Source organism: Macaca mulatta, chromosome 15, assembly GCF_049350105.2.
Source record: "Macaca mulatta isolate MMU2019108-1 chromosome 15, T2T-MMU8v2.0, whole genome shotgun sequence".
NCBI classification, from domain to species: domain Eukaryota; kingdom Metazoa; phylum Chordata; class Mammalia; order Primates; family Cercopithecidae; genus Macaca; species Macaca mulatta.
The window spans coordinates 100,501,973-100,523,540 of record NC_133420.1 but is presented as its reverse complement, the minus strand read 5'-3'; the positions used below and the strand labels follow the sequence as shown (position 1 = coordinate 100,523,540).

General features: G+C 43.0%; 1 protein-coding gene and 1 long non-coding RNA gene across 3 annotated transcripts in view; one reads left to right on the top strand and one right to left on the bottom strand.

Annotated features, from left to right (window-relative positions):
* Positions 1-21,568, top strand: part of APBA1 (amyloid beta precursor protein binding family A member 1) — a 221,025-nt gene that overhangs the window by 164,385 nt on the left and 35,072 nt on the right. For both annotated transcript variants that reach the window (XM_015117867.3, XM_015117865.3), the window contains exon 3: positions 17,669-17,764. In XM_015117867.3, the coding sequence (XP_014973353.2) occupies positions 17,669-17,764 (96 nt within the window). The remainder of the gene's footprint in view (positions 1-17,668; positions 17,765-21,568) is intronic.
* On the bottom strand, positions 871-21,316 carry LOC114672809 (uncharacterized). The gene is made up of 3 exons (XR_003723310.2): positions 21,104-21,316; positions 19,487-19,606; positions 871-6,001 (listed from the first exon to the last, which is right to left on the bottom strand). It is a non-coding gene; the product is annotated as an uncharacterized LOC114672809 (long non-coding RNA).

Genomic DNA, 21,568 nt, shown 5'->3' with positions numbered 1-21,568 from the left:
TTTGGAGGTTGGCTCTTGGCACGGGTATTAATGAGATTCAGTCAAAATTGGTAAGCACTGGCTTAGGCTGTGGACCAGAGTTTAACACTCAATTCTTTAGGATCTCATTTTCCACTTTTCTTGCACGCGTTAACCTGTTGCTTCTGTAATTCACTGTCGGCGTCTCATCCTTCTGTATCTCCCTCAGAGCAAGTCACACAGATGTGCTGCTCAGAGTGTCCACCATATGTAAATCTTTGGCTCACAGTTGATCTGTTGCAGTCACCTTGGGTTGGTCACCTGCTTTCCTCCCAGGCTTCAGTTTCCTCGTCGGTAAAATGAGTTAATCAGATTTCTGTCCCAGGGTAGCTATGAGAGAAAATGGTTTTGCAGATATTGAATCCTGTATGGAAATGTGAAATAAGAATCACAAGTTTGATGTGTCAGTTACATTTGGAAGTCAAAGCTCACTTAACATTTGGGATTGGTCACTGGTGAACTGAATTAGGGGGCTGGCCTTTAGCAGCCCTTCCTCACCCTCTCTGGGCTGGTGTTTCCTTTCTGCTGTCCTCAGCACTCAGATACCCCCCTGGGCTGCCCAGCCTGGTCAGGCACTCAGGTGACCCTAGTTCTCAGCTTCCACCTTAAGCAGCATTATACCGTCAGCCTTTTCTTCCAGGGTTGGTCTGATTAAGTCAAACTAAACTGCTAATTAGTGATAATGGCAACATGCACCGCACCTCCAGATAACATTTACCTTTTATTGGCATTTTACTACTGATTCCAGAGACCACTGGAGAAAGTATTTTGAAGCAGGAAACCATTTCAGCACTAATGCTTCTTAATCAGAAACCAGCCGCTCTCCTGCTGAGACAGAGGTATTGTCAAAATCCTGGGAAGTGAGGGCTTGGTGTGAACTCTTGCCCTGATCATGTGTACTTTTACATCCACATTATTTTTTAATTTCAAGAAAAATGTTACAGTGAGGGTGTAGGAGCACCATGGCTTCATCTGGGACCTTGATTTTCTTGATGTTACCCCCTCCCTGCCCTGAATTCAGCATGCCACCGACATGGATTTTTTTTTTTTTTTGACCGTTGCTAGGAGACTTCTGATCAAGGTCAAGTGCACATGCTAATTCATTAAGACTTGTTAGCAGCATCTTATCCTGTCGACCTTGCTGTTGTGTTGTCAAGCTTACAAGGACAAGTGAAAAGAACTGTCTTGCTGCCAAAGGATTCCATTTTTTGTGAAGGATTCTTGTTAAGGTATTCTGAACTGAGAGATTTCCTCTTGCTGATTACACCTTGCAGAGTTCTGGCCAGACAAAATTTTTCCAGGATGTGGTTAGCAAAGGATGAAGTTGAAATGGGATCTGAAATCAAGTAGACAGAATTTGGAATTAATATGTGTTCAGTTGGAGCCCTGTTTCCCCAAGTGGATCGATTCTTGGCTGAAATGTGATGTATTCTTAGGGAAGGGAAGAAGGGTGGTTCTAGGATAGTTAGCCCCAGTCTGCGTGTGGTGTTAAGAGGAAAAACACTCCAAGCATCCTTATCTCTGATTTTCCCCTTACCTGCTGCAGAAGAGTATACATTCCAGTGTCGGCTCTAAAACTAACTTTGTTTTCTTATATGATCCAGACTGTTTAGAAAAATGGGGCTGGCAGACCCTCTAAGTCAACATCCCAGAAGCTTATTCAAAAGCATAACCTTAGAACCAAAGGACCCGCTGCCAGGGCAGCAGGAATGGAACCCAGTGTATTTTCCAGGCAGACCTCAGAAAAGGATGGGAAACTTCTTACACAAGCAAATAGTATCAGAGATATAAATGTGTTCTCAACCATCTGCTATGCAAAGTGATTGAGCTGAGCTGTCATAGCTGTTTCTCTGCTAATACCTTTGTGTTTTGTTGAACACCAGCTATATATAGGAATAAGAAATACGGCCTCAAAGCTATGCTGTTCCTTGTTTTGCCAGTGAACTACAGAGAGTTTGTGACTACTGTCCTTAATCAAAAGTTGAAAGTGCATCTTACAATTTATCATCCACTCATTCAATAAACATTTTTAGAACTCTCTGACACTTGGCATCTTGCTTCATAAAGTATGCAGGATAAGAAGGTCATGGAGTCTGATAGCAAGATGGAAGTCATGGTTTTTTGTAACCCAGTCACAGGTGATATCCTGTCATCTTTGCTGTATTTTATTGCTTAGAGTAAGTCACTCCGCCGTGCTCCCTCCCCAGGGAGGAGATTTACCCAAGAGGCTGAATACCAGGAGGTAGAAATGATTGGGAGCCATTTGAGAAGGCTGCCTGCCACATTTGGTATCTGGCATCGTCCCATGTCAGCTACTGGATTTCAGATTTAGGGCAGAGCGGCTGCTGGCCTTGTCCTTTCCTACTGATCTTGTCAACCATTACCAACTCCTGGGCTGCGTTTGTTTCGTTGTCTGGCTGCGAGGAGGCAGATTTGCAGATCCCGAAGTGATCGATGGATGATGAAACCAAAGTGGCATAAAAGGGAAGGTGTGTGAGAGCCAGCATGGAGATGGGGCAGGGGGCCACACCAGAGAAAGCTGGGACTAGGGCAGGCTGTGGAAATGGAGAAGAGGAGGTGTTGTCCTGAAGAAAGAGTAGGTCCATGGTGGACTGCTCAGAAGGAGAAGTTGTTTAACTTTATTCCCAAGGGACTGCCATTGTCAAAAGAATTTGCTGTAAAGACCCTTTCATAAATTAAGGCAGCGCTTTTCAACCAGTGCTGATGATCCTCCCGGACTTTGGGGATGGGGAGTCACCTGGGCCACTGGGCACGTTGTCTTCAGCCCTTGTGCAGCCTCATCATGGCCTCCAGGTCCTCTCTGTGTGACCCAGTGTATTGTACAAATATTAACATTTCCCTGTGTGCCATGATGCAAAAAGTCTGGTAAGCACAGAGTTAAGGGGCCTTGCTGGTATGGGGGAGCCGTGTGGGAGAGACCAGGCCTTAAGACAGACTGGTGTCTCAGTGCTTGGTTTCTCCCTTGGGTGTGGCAGGTGGCTCTTCCTCTTCATGCTTCCATCTCAACCGCCTTTGCGCTGCTGGGGGCGTTTTCCATCGCAGGTGTTATCCATTATTGATGAGGCATGGAGAAGGTGGTGGTGAATAATTAAGTAGGTTTCAGGTGCAGAATGAACATGAAAGGGAAGAAACAATGAAAACAAAAAAGCCAGAGAAAGAATTCTAAGTTCTTTTGTGCCAATAGGACACCGGGTAGATGCTTTCTATAACCTTCCAGAAGGCCTGGCAGTTTTCTTTGAGTCTGATTAGTGACTTTAAGTCTTAGGTGTGCTGGTCATTTCTGAGTAATAACTGAAACAGTTGCAAGCTTTTCACAGCAGCAGTGAACACTCTAAACAGCTTCACCCACCCTGTTCTGAGCAGTTCATAAATGGAAACCAGTGCAATTTTCAAGAGTGATAATGGGGGAAAGGCTGCACCATGGGCTAGGGAGAGTTAAATGATGGGGAGTATTCAGTCTGGACTCTTGGGAATCAACACCCCAAGATTTTCTCTCTTTAAATAATTAATAGAAGGAAGAAAGTGTTTTGAGAGATGCCCAGTGCTGTAAAGTAGGAAGAGAGACCTCCTGCAGTGCTCACTATTTAGAAAGCACTTTCTAGAATGGTGGCTAACAGCTATGGGACTTGCATCCCACTGATTCAGATTAGAGTAGGTGCAATGCGACTGCCGACAAGAGTGGTCAGAAATGTCAGAACAATGAGGAGAGAGAGGGCAGTGCCTGAGGACACCCTCTCTCTGGCCCCGTTTCCCACTTTGGCCTGCAGAGCTTGTCCTCAGCACAGCAAACTGCCAACTAGCATGGGAGGATTTGCCAGCTGTGGATTGTTCACAGGCCCTTTGTGTCTCTTTTTTCTACCTTTTGGTCCTATCGTAGCACATTAGCCAATCAGGTCGGCTCACAGAGAGACCTGTCAGCATGTCTGATAAAGGGTTTGATGAGAGAGAAGGCTAAAGTCATCTATTCAGATGAACGCTTTTCATGCATCCACATCCTTCCCCATCGGCACAGATCATTGAGAGGCTGATTAGCTCTGAGGGTGTCTCTGCAGAGGTCTCCCTGTCTGCCTCCTGCCTTCAGAACCACACTGCTGCCTCTGTTTCCAAGAGCTCCTCCATCCAGCTCAGTTCTGCCTGGTTTGACTTGACCTTCCTCTGGTCTGGTCTGAACCAGCATATATAGTCTGGCACTTGAGCCCAATGTAGGATTATCTGTTGGTTTGGTTCAAACCGTACTGGCCTTGGAGGCAGCCCTTTTCTGTGTTGGTGTCGCTGGCTTGGCATACCCCTTATTCAGACTGCAGCGTGAGGCTGTCTCAGGCCCTCGATAAAGGTGAAGAGACTTCCTGTGCCTAGAGACACGGCCCCTAGCTGGCCTCAGTGTCCTCCAGGCTCGCACCACATGCCCAGGTGCATCCTGATGCAGGTCCTGAGAGAGCCTCTTTTCCCCTGACTCCCACCCGTTCCTTCCACATGAGCTGGATGCTTTTTTTCACAGGTTCTATAAACGTAGCAGAGTTTGGGGTGTGTGAAAGTTTCTGGTAGCAATTCAGAGCCGAGTGTCTTTTCTCCAGAAATAGTAGGTGCTGCTGCCAGGAGGGATAGGCCAGCCCCTTCTCAGAAACATCAGTTGCTGATGCCCAGCAGTGACGCATGACTTCCTGGACCATTCAGGCAGCGAGGGGTTAATGCGAGGGTCGGACACCCTGGGAGGTGGTCACATCTCCTGTTACCAGTTGCATGATTGACTCGGGTATCTAACAACACTGGAAACAACTCACACGGATACTGAGGTCAGGACTTAGCCTCAGGTCTCAAGTGAAGGCACTAGAGGTGGCCCAGCTGCCCAAACAGCACCCGGAAAGATGGAGAACTTTTGGATGTACCGATTTGAATGTCACGAAGGAGAGGTAGGTGGATCCTAAGGCTTCAAAATCACATTTGCTGTTTTGCTTTTTATTTTCTTCTTCTCATCCTGTCAGGTTGTAAGTTGGTCTCTGCATTTCCCTTGACGGTAGGAGTTAGTACAGCAAGAATAGAGAGGGGGAGTGTGCATTACCCCAGACAGGAGACAGTGCAATCAGGTTTGCCTGGGGCTTGGAAGTCCAAGATGGCAAGGACAGAGCAAACGCTGCTCGATCACTCAGAAAGGGTGCTTGGAAAGGGGTTGTGTTCCTTGCTTTCTCCCCATCAGCATTGCGTTCTGATTCTCCACGTTCTAATAAATGAGTCACTTTGGGCAGTGTACCTCCAATTCCATGCTCTGTGTTGTGTTTTGTGCTTCTGTGATGCTAATGAAAATGAACGGAGATTAGTGCCTTGCACATAGGAACTGCTTTGCTAGTCAGTGAGGTACTACAAGTATAATGTACCCTTATACAGTGCCTGGCACACATAGTAAGCCGTATGTAAATGGTCACTATGACTGTTCTTAGCAGGTAATGTGCTGTTACAGAAAATCTGCTTGTGCTCTTAGCTACATCTCTTAATAGGAATTAAAAGTGGCTTTGGTTTTTCTCTCCCACAGAGCTAAGGGCCAGTGGCCTGGGAATGAGTGTGGGAACACCATCAAGGAATGGATGGACTTAAATGTAGAAATGGATAAAAGACTCCCTCATTTTTCCAAATTGTAATGCATTTCATTTAAGTACAGTGAGGCTGTTTCAAAGGAGGAAGAGATAACCTCTGTTTTTAAGTCAGTTTTATCAGATAAGAACTTGTTTCACCTTACACTGGTGTAGTTAATTGGTTATTTATTTATTTATTGCCTTTGAGAGCATGACTTCAGAAGCTTTTTGATGGTGAGAAATGCATTATTTTTGTGGCCTCTGATGATGACATCAACCTCTGTTGGAGTAGATTGCTGCTGTGCAAGGCTCTGGGCTTCGAGTGACCCAAGTCTTCAACCTATAGATTTAACATGGGTTAAACCGACTTGGGGCTGGGAACAGAAGGGCTTTGCCTGTGGGAAAAGAGAGAACAAAAATGGTTAGAATATTTGAGCTGATGGTTATCTCAAAATATTTCATTGGTATTACTTGAATCCATTATAAATATGTATATAAAACAGTTCATTAAGCCCAGGCTATTATCATTTTAATGACATAATTATGCCCCTACAATGCCATGATAACTTTCTACTTCACCACATTAAAGAAATACAAATGTGCATTGATAATATAGTTTAAATTGAGACTGAATAGTTATGGATTTCTTAACCAGTTTCGATTTTTAGAAGCACAAACATATCTTGGGGCAAGAAAAAAAACTAATCATATATTTGGGGTTTTTAAAAACCATTCTAATGTGGAATGAGGTTAATCTAAAATAACTTGGATCAGTGAGGGAAACAACGTACATTGGTGTGAGAAAAGAGATAAAGCTGGATAAACCAGTAAGCGTAAGTGCAAAGCTATTTGAGGACAGTGGACCTTGAGAAGTAATGCTGCATGTGTTCAGACCCACTCTCTGTATAAACCTGTTTTTTGCTTCCTTTTCCTCTGATACAAAATGGATGTCTATACATGCTTCCATTTATTCAACACGTTTATTGAACTCCTGCTATATATTTTATGGGGTCTCCATATGAGGAACTTGGAGAGGAAACATGTAAGCTGATGATAAATCCTGCCTTTGTGGTGCTTATTAAAATATTGTACTTAAAATATGATTACTGTCCTATAGCATTATATTTTTATAACATAGAAGGGAGACAGTGAGGCACCATAAGAATGGTGCAAACAAAATGCATGCAGACAGTTCTTGCAAGAGGGGCTTTCCTTTCCCTTAAGAGAACTAGGAAGGCTGCATGAAAGAAGTACTATTTGAAATGGAGACGTACTGCTGGAGCTTCCTGTATGTGAGGAGTTCAGCCAGGAGCATAAACAAAGACGCTGAGCAGAAATGCAGGTGATGTGCTGGGAACAGAAAGAAGTTCAGTTTGGATTGATGAAAGAGAATAGGAAGTAGAAGAGGGAAAAAAAAATAGTAAAACAATTAAGGCCAACCCTTGGAGTGCCTTAAGTGCCAAAGTAAAGACTCTAGAATGTGTTCTATCAGCAAAAAAGAATGACTAAAGATTTTTGAACTGAGGAATGACTTGTTCAGGGCTTGTTAAATCTGCATTTTAAATGAGAGTAAATAGGTGCTTAATGACAGGTGTCTGGTGAAGAAGTTCATAAGCTCTTAGTGCTGTAGTCTCATGTAGCATATTGGCCGCTTAGTCACTTAAAGAATAAAAACCAAACACCTTATTCTCAGGTTCTCTGTGTCGTTCTACATATGTGAAATTACTAAATAACTCAGTCTCAGATGGATTTGGCAAAACTGTGTAATTTTTAAAGAATTATGTTCTGCCCTTCATTACCATGAATTTCTGTCACTGAGTTTCGTTGGAGGAGAGAAGCCAACAAGTGTTGGAACTCATTAAGGTTGGCTAGGGCTTGCTGGGGTATTTCACCGGGTGTCCTAATCAGCAGTGTGCCAAGGTCATGTGTGAGCTATGCTATAAATTAACAGTAGAGGCATGCATATGCCCTGATTCTCTTTTGTAAATCAATCACTATAATAGCATCACCCTCAACTCTTACATTTGGAAATGCTGTCTTGGTCGGGGGATAGTGGACATGCCAGAAGTTGCACACAGCAGTTGTATATACCCCCCAGCCTTAGCCAGTAATGAGCTGTTCTTACCGATGGACCATTAAGAATGTTGGCGCTTATGAATTAATGTAGAATCTTGGTATGATTTTATAGAGCCTTTTTGCTTTTCAATTTTACCCGTGAATAAAATTTTAATAAGGAAGGAAACGAGATGAAGAAAACATCCTCGTGGGCGTTTGTTGTCCTTGTGAGCACTCTCCCAGAGGGCTGAAATAACTTTTCTAACTGTTCAGATCATTAAAAGACTTGAATGCTTTGCCTGTGCCCAGGCACTGAACCCACCACTGGTGTGCATTATCACCAATTCATCCTCATGGCAACCCGGGAGGTGGGTGGTAGCTGTTTCCCCATTTCTCAGAAAGTATCAGAGAGGATGGATGACCTGCCCAGTATCAGAGCCATGAGTGGTAGCCAGAATTCAGACTCTGATCTGCCAGATGCTGGGGCTTAAGCATTTAATCACCTTACTATCCTGAAACATAAGTTACCTTGTTCAGCCACAATATAAAATTAAAAACATTTCAAGGGGCTAGGTGCAGCAGTGGCTCATGCCTGTAATCCCAGCACTTTGGGAAGCTGAGACAGGTGGATCACTTGAGGTCAGGAGTTCGAGACCAGCCTGGCCAACATGGTGAAACTGCATCTCTACCAAAAATACAAAAATTGACTGGGTGTGGTGGCGGATGCCTTTAATCCCAGCTACTCGGGAGGCTGAGGCAGGAGAATGTCTTGAACCCGGGAGGTGGAGGTTGCAGTGAACTGAGATTGCACCACTGCATTCCAGCCTGGGCAACAAAGCAAGACTCCATCTCAAAAAAACAAAAAAAATACATTTCAGGGGAGAAATTAAATGTAATTTTGTATGTAACTGTAAGTGTTCCCTGGAATCACACTATGCTTTTCAAAATGGATCCTAATATAGGAAAGCAGAAAATGGTGGCTTTGAGGACTAAACCCATTGTCTTAGGAGTTTATTGATTTTCAACCAACAGGCTTTATTCCAGGGCCTTTGGAGTCCCAAGCGCTGTGATAGGAGATGATTCTGTGTCTTCTCCACTAGAAGGATTTCTGGCCCAGCCGGTGTGAGTGACCTCCGCACCCCTTGCCTGTCTTGGCAGCCATCATGCCACACTTCAGCCACTGGGGCGGAGGTGCTCTAAGGAATCCCTGCATGTGTGTACCTTCAAAAAGCTGCTTAACATTCATTCATTTGAAATGAGGACCAGCATTCTCAAGGTATCGGTAAGAAGTGATTCAGTTAGAACTTTACCTTGAGAGCAATACTAAAAAATATAAATATAACCTTAGTTTATCTTTTGACTATCAACCTATAGGTTATAGTTCCAACTGTACACAAATTCTTAGAACAGAGAAGTAGTACTGATTTTATATGATGTAGTATTGATCTTAGTTATAACTGTTTTCAAAGAAAAGTCACTGAATCACACAAAATAACCTTCAAATCACATGTGACTTTTGCAGCATGTTCAGAAACGGTCATCTCAATCATAAAGAGAAACCAATTTCAGTAAAAATATTTAAGGACTGACTCTGTTTTCTTAAGGGCCTTTCTTAATTATTTGATATTCTAGTCATTCTCTTTAGAAGCACCTCTAATGTTACCATTCTTTCCATTCATCACTCCTTCGCTAACCAGTGCAACCCCACCAGTTTCTCCACTGTCAACAGCTAGTTTGAGAAAGACTCCAACTTTGCCCTCTTCAACTTTATGCAGTTCTGCTATCCCTCTATTTATTTTTGCAATATTTGTACCTCTGCACTTTGTTTGCTATTATTTGTTTTTGTTTTGTTTTTGCCTTGTAACGACAGATGGTCCCAACAGTCAACAGAACAGTTGACAAAGATGTGGACCAGATAAATAGATGCTAGTGTTTGGGACCGTTCAGGTAGGCACTAATGTTGTGTCTTAGTCTATTTTCTTTTAGTTCTGGAGGCTGGGAAGTCCAAGGTGGAGGGGCCGCATCTGGTAAGGGTTTTCTTGCTGGTGGGGACTCCGCAGTGCAGGGCATCACATGTCAAGGGGGGTTCATGTGGGATGACCAAACTGACTTTTATAATAGCTCTACTCTCACAGTAACTAACCCACTCCCTCAATAACCCATTAATCCATCAATCCTTGAATGTATCAATCCATTCATGAGGGTACAGCTCTCATGACCCAGTCACCTCCCAAAAGTTCTACCTCTCAACACTGCTGCACTGGGGACCAAGTTTCTAACACAAGAATTCTAGGGAACACACTCAAACGTAGCACATTATAAGTAGCCGGCTCATTTGTGACTTTTTGTGACGTTAAAACTTGTTTTCCTGCAGCTACTCAGACAGTGACCACTGTTTACAGAAGTCACCCTGTATTTGTAACCTATATGGGTTTGTCTCCCCTGAAAGACCAGGCATTTCTTGGGGGAGGCAGGGATCTGGGTTTATTTGGACACTGTCAACATTTCACTGCTGAATGAATGGCCCACATAGAACTCACTTTTTGTGTGTCTCTTGACTAGAATTTCTCCAAAACTCTTTCAATATCCCTGAATTCCTCTCCACGTCATGACCCTGTTCTCTGAAATCCTGCCTCAGTCCTCAGGCCTTTCTAGAATAGAATGTTGTTCACTATCTATTTGGAAGGAGGCAGAACCCTTTACCTCCAGCTTTGGGGGATTCTTATTATCATCCCATCTACTTTTCCTAATTATAAAAGTTTCTTTCTTCAGATCCCCAAGGGGTAAGAGTGGTAACTCAATCCCTCATTCCTTTAGATCTTTGGTTCAACTCAGGAAATAGTTCTGAACGCCTATATTAGGCTTCTTCAATGAGGGGAGCAGGCCAGTGACTCACAAAAAAAAAAAAAAAAAAAGAAAAGAAGAAAAAGAAAAAAAAATCCACTCCTGGGGCAGAGAGTAGGAGCTGAGCTGTAGCTGTTGGTAACACCCTGTGCTATCCTCCATGGGGCTCCAGCCACTAGTCCCTGCCCGGCTCCACAGCCTCGTTTCTTACCTGCCAGAGCTGTGCTGTTCCTCCTCCCTGCCTGTGTTTCCAGTATCTTCCCTGCTTTTCTGTCCCATACTACTCTATGAAGACCATATGGTGTTCAGGACTCAGCTGAAGCACTACCTCCCCAGGGAGCATTGCCTGCTGCACACCCCTCCCCTCCTGCAGAACTGACCACTCCGTCTGTGTCCCCACTGTGCAGAAGAACATCCTGGCCACCTGCTGGGGGCCTGCCTTTCCGTATCTGCCTCCTCCCATTCTCTGAAAACAGGTCTCCTTCCTCTTTGTTTCCTGGCCCAGTGTTAGGAACACAGATAGGCACTGAGATGTCTGTCGAAGGAACAAATAATAATAACTTGTGGTGGTGCTTCTCTTCCCTTCAAACAGCCTGAAAGTTCCAGGATCTATTTTTATGTCTCCCCACTACCACGAGAAGTGCTGTCTTTGCCCTTAAGAGATGTTCAGACAGAATTAAAATGAGGCCGGGGACAGTGGCTCACGCCTGTAATCCCAATACTTTGGGAGGCCAAGGCAGGTGGATCACTTGAGGTCAGGAGTTTGAGACTAGCCTGGCCAACATGATAAACCTCATCGCTACCAAGAATACAAAAATAAGCTGGGCGTTGTGGTGTGCATCTGTAGTCCCAGCTACTTGGGAGGATAAGGCAGGAGAATCACTTGAACCCAGGAGGCAGAGGTTGCAGTGAGCTGAGATCACACCACTGCACTCCAGCCGGGGCAAAAAGAGCGAAACTCTGTCTCCCCAAAAAAAAAAAAAAAGAATTAAAATGAACGTTCAACTTTGCCTTGGGATACTTTTATATCCTTTACCCACCTCTGGCTCCAGTGCCAATGGACAGGATGATACATTTCTTGTCTGGGATTCAAGAACCTGGTCTTGAGGCTGAAAGCTTTGCTCTGTGGAATCCCAGAGCTGTGGTAGTAAAACTTAGATGGTAGCTGTAGAGAATCTACTAGAACATTATCTGCAGAAGATGAGTTGTTAGCTTAAGGAGACCTTGTAATTATGTAGAACAGGGAGTTGTTGGTGAGTCATCTCTGCGTACTGCATCCTAGATAGACTTCTGGGTTCAGCACTTACCTTTGTAAACTCTTGACCCTGCATTTACGTCCCACCCTCACAAGCAAATGGTCTCATTTGCTTAAAATTGGATATCCATCCAGTGGCCCAGAAGGCATGAGACTCCAGAGAGAGATATATGTGACAACAATTTTACTTTTTCTATCATATTTCATTGCCTAAATTTTGCCTGCAATGTATTCTTTGAAAGTTAACAGTATTATATAATTTCTAGTTTTTTTCCTCCATTTTTAAGAGTATATCAAGGTGGAAGTTGCACGTAAAGGACAAAGGTCTTGTAAAGCAGACATTTGAGATGAGCTAAACACTAACACCATTGTTTAGGCTTCATGGGGCCATGTCTGTTTTGAAGCTGTTTGTCCACCCTTGACATTTAGGCAATGGTGTGGTGATTTTTAGGCTTCCATTAGATGGGGTCCTCTCTCATTTGGGGACAGCTTTCTGCATCAAAAGAGTGTCCTTGGAACCCAGGTGACAGTCATCAAAGGCAAAGACCGTTTCTCTAATTCAAAATGCAGATTGAGGCCAGCCACAGCAGCTCACACCTGTAACCCCAGTGTTTTTGGAGGCCGAGGCAGGAGGATTGCTTGAGCCCAGGAGTTCAAGACCTGCCTGGGCAACATAGCGAGAACCTGTCTCTACCAAAAAAAAAAAAAAATGTTTTTTAGTTTAAAAAAGCTGCATATTGAATGTTCTAATGCAACACTAGAGGGATGCTGTATCAGAAAAGGGCCTACCATTGGCCACTGAAAAGTGAAGAAAGCATTGGGTGTATCTGTAACATATCTGCTTCCTATGCAAGCTGGAAAACATTGTAAAGCTAGAATAAATTGAAGCCATTTATTCAGTAAACATTTACTGAGTGCCTACTGTTTACAAAACCCAAGGCGAGGCAGTTGGAGGATGAACATGAACAAGACAAGGTCCCTACCTCCTGAAAGCTCTTGGGGGAGAAGGGGCATAACGCATAACGTGAACAGATAATTACACAGAATGGCACGTGGCTGTGGAGAAAAGGAATGTACTGTGAATAGGGTCTGCGGAAGCTTCAGCAAGATGACTGCTTTTGAGCTGAACATTGAACGTAGGAAAGAATGAGGGTGAACTTTCTAGGTGGAGGTGATTAATTGCACATGCAAACGGGAGGAAACTTGAATTAGCTCAAGCACGTGCCAAAGGCAAGAGCACCCAGGGTCTGCGGGGAAGCAGTCCCTGATGTGGTGGGTGTGGGTTCAACCAGAGCCTCTGCCAGGGCGGTGTCCACTGCAGGCTCATTTGTGCCCCCTCCCTCTATTCCATGTGGGTACTCAGCAGCAGTCACCTCACTTTTCTGTGGGGTCCGGGCTCCCTCTTCCATGCCCCTGCTCACTGTCTGTGTAACCTGTCTTCTTACATCATCCTAAGATCATCAGGTGCCCATAATGTTGTAAAGAATTTATTTTTAGAAGATTTAGAGCAATTGAGAAATAGGAAATGTGAGACTCTCTGGAGGATTGTTTTTAATGAAGGTGTGATACAGCCCTCAAACCATGCAATTAAAGAAAATCCAGCTACACCAGGTTCCCTGGGGGCCAGACCCTTAAAATCTTTGTGACAGAAAATTACTTGGGGGAAAAAATAGAATCGTGCATATCCGAAGAAACTCTTCAGATCTGAAAAACTGGGGAAATTTAAAGGCATTAACTTCTCATGAAGACTTTACTACATTAATTTGGAGTCAGCCAGAGAGCAAAATCAGCAAATATGCACCAGCTCTCTTCGGTGCCAAATAAAAGTTGTGTGTGTTTCTTCTTGAAGGCATGCGGGGCTGCTTTATTGCAGCCAAGGGCTGTGGGGCCTGGGTTTCTTTATGCCAGCTGTTACCCTGGGCCTGCCCTCTTGGCTTCCCCACAGAGTGTCTGATGTCTGCATGTGAACATTTAAGGGGGTCGTTCGTTGTCCTCACCTCCCTGCCTAGAATCAGGTGTATGGGATCACAAGAAACAAATTCAAGTCTCACAGCATTATGCTGGGGTCATACAACTGCTTCATCTGAATTAAAATGAATTTCACCGCATTGTCTTTCTGTTCATTTGTGGCCCCCTATGTTTTCCATAATTCAGACTTTTTTGAAAATGTTTATTTTTGTTTGTTTGTTTCACACGATGCTCACCAAGCTCCCCCTTGTCTATCAACGTGCCCCCACTGCCCCAACACCGGCACCATTTCTGTGTGAAACATTCTCCCTTTCCATGAAGATATTTTACTGATGTCTTGTGCCTCAGCTTCTCCAAGGGGGCTGGTCCTGAGAGATCAGACATGGGTTCAAGCAAGGACTAGGGTTATTTTGCTTCCTTTGCCCAGACTCACTTCCTCACGCTTCCTGAGGGAATATATCTGTGTTGGGTTTTTCTCTGTGTTTTATGCCTTTTGTCAAACATTGCCAACAGACTGTGAAGCAGCATAGCCTTCCTCTCAGAGGACCATCACTGCAGAATTCTTAAGCATCTCTGTGGCTCACCTGAAGATGCCTTTCATCTCCCAAGATTTCAGGAGCACACAACAATGTTTGGCTATAGGCCGAGGAGTGTTTTCCAGGCCTATATCAGTCCCATCCCTGTGCTTGCTTGTTTTATTTGCCCATCCATTCAGAAGATATTTATGGAGCACCTTCTGTGTACACGGACCTGGAAGCTTCCTATTCACATCTAGTGGGGCCTGCCTGCACAGGGAGCTGGGGTCCCATCAGCCCAGGCAATACCACACCCAACCAGGCCATTCTCCCTGAGCTGATTTTTCTTTCTTTCTTTTTTTTTTTTTTTTTCATTATTATACTTTAAGTTCTAGGGTACATGTGCAAACATGCAGGTTTGTTACATATGTATACATATGCCACGTTGGTGTGCTGCACCCATTAACTCGTCATTTACATTAGATATATCTCCTAATGCTATCCCTCCCCCTTTCCCCCCACCCCACGACAGACCCTGGTGTGTGATGTTCCCCTTCCTGTGTCCAAGTGTTCTCATTGTTCAATTCCCACCTATGAGTGAGAACATGCAGTGTTTGGTTTTCTGTTCTTACGATAGTTTCCTGAGAATGATAGTTTCCAGCTGCATCCTTGTTCCTACAAAGGACATGAACTCATCCTTTTTTATGACTGCATAGTATTCCATGGTGTATATGTGCCACATTTTCTTTATTCAGTCTGTCACTGATGGACATTTGGGTTGGTTCCAAGTCTTTGCTATTGTGAATAGTGCCGCAATAAACATACGTGTGCTTGTGTCTTTATAGCAGCATGATTTATACTCCATTAGGTATATACCCAGTAATGGGGTGGCTGGGTCAAATGGTACTTCTAGTTCTAGATCCTTGAGGAATCGCCACACTCTCTTCCACAATGGTTGAAGTAGTTTACAGTCCCACCAACAGTGTAAAAGTGTTCCTGTTTCTCCACATCCTCTCCAGCACCTGTTGTTTCCTGACTTTTTAATGATTGCCATTCTAACTGGCATGAGATGGTATCTCATTGTGGTTTTAATTTGCATTTCTCTAATGGCGAGTGATGATGAGCATTTTTTCATGTGTCTGTTGGCTGCGTAAATGTCTTCTTTTGAGAAATGTCTGTTCATATCTTTTGCCCACTTTTTGATGGGATTTTTTTTCTTGTAAATTTGTTTGAGTTCTTTGTAGGTTCTGGATATTAGCCCTTTGTCAGATGAGTAGATTGCAAACATTTTCTCCCATTCTGTAGGTTGCCTGTTCACTCTGATGGTAGTTTCTTTTGCTGTGCAGAAGCTCTTTAGTTTAATTAGATCCCATTTGTCAATTTTGGCTTTTGTTGCCATTGCTTTTGGTGTTTTAGACATGAAGTCCTTGCCCATGCCTGTGTCCTGAATGGTATTGCCTAGGTTTTCTTCAAGGGGTTTTATGGTTTTAGGTCTAACATTTAAGTTTCTAATCCATCTTGAATTAATTTTTGTATAAGGTGTAAGGAGGGGATCCAGTTTCAGCTTTCTACTTATGGCTAGCCAGTTTTCCCAGCACCATTTATTTATTTATTTATTTATTATTATACTTTAAGTTCTAGGGTACATGTGCATAACGTGCAGGTTTGTTACATATGTATACTTGTGCCATGTTGGTGCCCAGCACCATTTATTAAATAGGGAATCCTTTCCCCATTTCTTGTTTTTGTCAGGGTTGTCAAAGATCAGATGGCTGTAGATGTGTGGTATTATTTATGAGGGCTCTGTTCTGTTCCACTGGTCTGTATCTCTGTTTTGGTACCAGTATCATGCTGTTTTGGTTACTGTAGCCTTGTAGTATAGTTTGAAGTCAGATAGCATGATGCCTCCAGCTTTGTTCTTTTGGCTTAGGATTGTCTTGGCAATGTAGGCATCTTTTTTGGTTCCATATGAACTTTAAAGTAGTTTTTTCCAATTCTGTGAAGAAAGTCATTGGTAGCTTAATGGGGATGGCATTGAATCTATAAATTACCTTGGGCAGTATGGCCATTTTCATGATATTGATTCTTCCTATCCATGAGCATGGAACATTCTTCCATTTGTTTGTGTCCTCTTTTATTTCATTGAGCAGTGGTTTGTAGTTCACCTTGAAGAGGTCCTTTACATCCCTTATAAGTTGGATTCCTAGGTATTTTATTCTATTTGAAGCAATTGTGAGTGGGAGTTCACTCATGATTTGGTTTTCTGTTTGTCTGTTATTGGTGTATAAGAATGCTTGTGATTTTTGCACATTGATTTTGTATCCTGAGACTTTGCTAAAGTTGCTTATCAGCTTAAGGAGATTTTGGCCTGCGATGATGGGGTTTTCTAAATATACAATCATGTCATCTGCAAACAGGGACAATTTGACTTCCTCTTTTCCTAATTGAATACCCTTTCTTTCTTTCTCCTGCCTGATTGCCCTAGCCAGAACTTCCGACACTATGTTGAATAGGAGTGGTGAGAGAGGGCATCCCTGTCTTGTGCCAGTTTTCAAAGGGAATGCTTCCAGTCTTTGCCCATTCAGTATGATATTGGCTATGGGTTTGTCATAAATAGCTCTTATTATTTTGAGATACGTTCCATCAATACTGAATTTATTGAGAGGTTTTAGCATGAAGGGTTGTTGAATTTTGTCAAAGACCTTTTCTGCATCAATTGAGATAATCATGTGGTTTTTGTTTTTGGTTCTGTTTATATGCTGGATTATGTTTATAAGCCTTATTTTCTGATATACTGTTTGACAAAGGATTTTTGAACTGTTCTAAGAGCGTCCAAGGTAGTGTTCAGATGCTAAAATGCTGAAATTTCTCTGAATTTTCAATAGCCTGTAGACTAAATCCGAAATATTTGAAATCTGAATTGACTAGGAAAATACAGGTGGTATGGTTTCTAGTCGTCAAAATCAGGCCCAGCTGCCTCTTTAAAAATGTGTGTTTTAATTTTTACTTTTCATTTGGATCATTTGGGGCAGGCGATTTTATAAGACATTTGATACCCTAAACATTTGGCTTCATCAGTAAGAAAAAAATGTTTTAAACATATTTGTGTAATATCCTTAGCTCAATTCATTTAGGAGTTTTGATATTCAACCTTTTCTGTATTTTCTTTCAACATTTGGCCTAAGGGAAATAACAGCCCAGAGCTATGAAATCTCCTTTGAAAGCATGGCAGGACTTGAAGAAGAAAGCTTGAAAACCACAAGTGTTTTATGTACAGTTGGCAGCTCCTTTCTAAGAGGTTTTCTCCCCATGCAGTGTCTGTTCGGTTGTGTTCTGTTTGCTTCTCTCTCCCGGCCCCTTTCCCCCGGCCAAGTGTCTGCCAAGTCTCTCAAGTTCTTACCGTGTTTCCTCTTGCTGTGTTCTAGTCTCCGTCTCCTGGCAGCTCCTCACCCTTGGGTGCAGAGTCATCAGGCACACCTCTTCACCCCAGTGACCCCGCAGAAGCCTCCACAAATAAAGAGGTAGGGTGCTGTTTTGTTACCAAGGCCATCGGGCCACTTTGCTTTACTGTAATACTGCTCTGTGCTTCCTAATACAGCATTCTACGGCGCTCCTGACCCACGTTACCCTGGTGAAAACAATCCTGATTTCTCCTCTCCAGTGTGCAGTTCACCTGTTAAAGCCATGTCATCCAGTTTGATAGCCACTGGCTGCAGGTGTCTAATGAATGAATAAAATGAAAAGTTTATTTCCTCAAGCACAGTAGCCACATTTCAAGTGCTCAGTAGCCACCTGTGATGGCTGTCAGTGGTGGATACTGTATTGGAGAGGGTGGGTTACAGAGCGTTCGCATCATTGCCGGAAGTGCTGTTGAACAGCACTTGACCTTGGATACCAAAAACTCCACGTACAGCATCTTTCCTCCTGGCGTTACATGCCAGGACTTGCAGTTGCTGTGTGCTTTGGGAAATACGTTAGTTTCTTAAACACTCATTTATTTCAGGCCCAAATGCGGTATCTTTCATAAGAATAGAGTGGCCATATGTTCCCAGTTTACCTAGGGTATGGTTCCAGTCCACGCCTGTTGTCCAGGCAGCCCGCCTTATGAGCACGCCCTTCTCTCTTGCTGGTGCGGTGCTGTCTGTGAGAACTTTCCACGATGCTGGAAATGTTCCACTTCTGCTCTGTCCACTGTGGTAGTCATTAGCCTCATGTGCCTGTCAAACCCTGGAAATGTGGCCAGTGTAACTGAGGAACTGAAGTTTTCATTTTATCTCATTTTAATTAACTTAAATAGCCACGTGTGGCTGCAGACTGCCAGACAGTGCAGCTCTAAAGTATCCCTTTTGGACAACAAATTCTGTGGTCTCCTTGCTTATGTGGAACATTTCAGTGAGAAGATGCTGCTTTTTCCCACTGAGGTGCCTGGAGCTGAGAAAGGGCAGCCCCAGAGGGGAGACACTGCCTTCTCCTGTACCCAAGGTCCTTTTACACCGAGTGAACTGCCACCCACGCCTGCTAATGAGCCAACATCAAGTAAATGTTGGTCTGCGCCATAATCTGTGTGTGGGCTCAGCTCACTCTAAATATAGCTGCTCCCTCATCAACACTGAGGAGATGTGTTAAAGAGGTAAACCACATGATGAACGATGGTTTCCTTTTCCCTCATTTTGCTGATAATTTTATGTTAAATGCAATGAAAAAAACAATCTCTGTTTTAAACTGAGTGGCAGATCACTTAAAGGAAGTCTTAGTTAAAATTTATCCTTGAGGTACCCTTGAATACACATATATTTGCCATTAAATATGCAAAGGAAAAGTATTTTTATTAATCTGTTCATATTAAACCAAACAATCAAAGATAGACCTTCTCTGAAATGACCAACATTAGAATTTAGACTAGAAATATACTTAGGCCTCCTCTGGTCTTGAACCTCAGACCCTTGGCCATTTGAAGCAGGAGTGACAGGGGCACAGTTTCTGCTGTTCCCACTGTTCCACAGTTCGCTTCATTCTTACATCACATGGTTGGATGAGAACGCATAGTAAGAAGAAAAAAAGGACAGGTGCCATGGTGGTAACAGTAATGAGCATTATCATTTCTTGAGCATTGACAATGTTCCAGGAACTGGGCTGAGAAAAATCACAGATAGTGTCTCATTTAATTCTTAAAATAATTCTGTGAGGTAGGTATCATTGTCCTCATTTGCTGGTTGAAGAAGCTAAGAGGTTGAGTAACTTACCTGAGATTGTAGAGCTCACAAGTGGTCAGCCAGGATTCAAATCCAGAGCTCATGGGAACCCACGCTCTTAACTGCCAAGATCTGCCACTCCCAGAGTAGAAAGTGTTCACAGGCCACAGACTACATGGACAAGGTAGCTTGTCTGTCATTGTTCCGGTTGCCCAATTGTGCCTCCAAGTTCTGCCCATGAGTCGATTTGTGTGACCCCCCAAACACAAATCCCAAAGATCTTAGCCTTTAACTTTTTAAATGCAGCTTTATTTATTCTTGAAAGTTAAGGATCAGCAGATGTTCATCTCAGTCCACGTGTGAAATAAAGGGCTAACCAGACATCTAAATATTCAGCATTTGATTATGCTTCAGATATAATAAGGCAAATTTGTTAGTTTCTCAGTCCCTCAAGACTTTGCTCATGTTTCTATATATCTTTAGAAATGATGATGAAAATCCTATTTGTGTGCAATAGTTAGAGATTCTTCCATTTCACAAAACTCTTTAAAAAAAAAAAAAAATCTTACCACCCCAGAGACTAAGAAAGCTAGTCGTGAGCTCATGAGTAGAGAATAAGTGAATGTACCAAATGCTTTCTGTTGTAGCTCTTAATAAAATGGCAGCTTTTAGAGCTATAGACTAAAGTAATTCTTTTGTAGCTTCTGCTACAATCTGGACACTGTCTTTGAGATTAGCATTCAGAAAAGTATCCAAATAGAGCAAGAAAATGTGAAGTGACTTCTTAGATGTACCTGGAGGCTAAGCAATTTTGATTAAACAAACTCTCATTACCCCAGGTTCTAGTTACTTGGGACAAGGGTAGGGAAATGGTTGGGAAATAGTAACTTAAAAGTTTTTGGCCCCTGTGAAGATTCTAGCTTCCATCTGCATAACATGAAGTTATGAGGGTTTTTTTTTTTTTCCTTTAAACCAATCTGAATTAGATTTGGCTGCTGGCCCTTAACTGGGCCTATCTTCTCACTTAGGTAAGTGGAAAATACAATTAATGTAAAGCACTGCTGAAACTGGAGTTCTCTTTCCCCCGTCCACATATTCTGGCTTTTATTTGGTGTGCATTTTCTCATAAACGCATTACTAGCCAGTAACTTTTCATTCCTGGTGCACTAGGAACCCACCTACTTTGGTGTGCAGAGCCATTTCACCTCAGTGAGCACACATGCAGCAGGTTTACTGAAAAGCTGCCCTGTACAATATATTATTGTGTGATTCGTGTTGAATTGTCATTATACTGAATTGACCTGGAGTCTTATAACTAGGTTTCTTCAACTGCCCCAATTTTTCACAAAACAATTAAAACTACTATTTTTAGACTGTTGTCCAAGTATTAACTAAGTTATCATCCCTTTGCCATTCCCATCCTCCAAGGAAAGAGCACTGTGTTAAGTGCTAGGTTAGGGAGTTGCTCCCAATGACATCCCAACACTCACCCAGGGCGCTTTCCTCATCCAACCTGCCAGGCACCCCAGAGTCTACCATCTATGCAGGTCAGCCTATCCAACAGCTATTCAGTGCCAGATATCTTTCCTCTTAAAGTCATGCATTTAAATAATCACCTAAGACTGGGTAGGTTCTCAGCAATGAAATTCTTGGCCATGCAAATCTTACCTTCTACGCATTTTAGGGACTTGTCTTTAACAATAGCTCTCCACTCTCCTGTGATGCTTGTATCACCCTGGTCCAGACACACCAGCTACAAATTCTACTGGTAGAGGCAGGGGTGAATTTCTTTCTCTTATCTCAGTCAGTGTTACATCTAGGACATCTGCTTCTGAAAGGAACGTATGGTGAGTTTTGCTCCTCTGAGAGCAGGCAGTTAAGCTGCCATCTAGTCAGGCTCTAAAAGGTGTCTAGCTCATCATCTCTGCTTCCAACAGTGCTGTGAGAACACTGACCTTTGCTCTGAGGTGCAGAAGAAATTCCAGGGTCTACTGGAATTTACTCCATTATTGTGTTCTTATTCAGAAAACACACAATAATGATTTATATAATGGAGTTTTTCAACTAAAATAAATCAGTAGGAGATGGAAGAAAGAGATTTTAAAAACCTCTAGCACACATTTTTAGCACAGT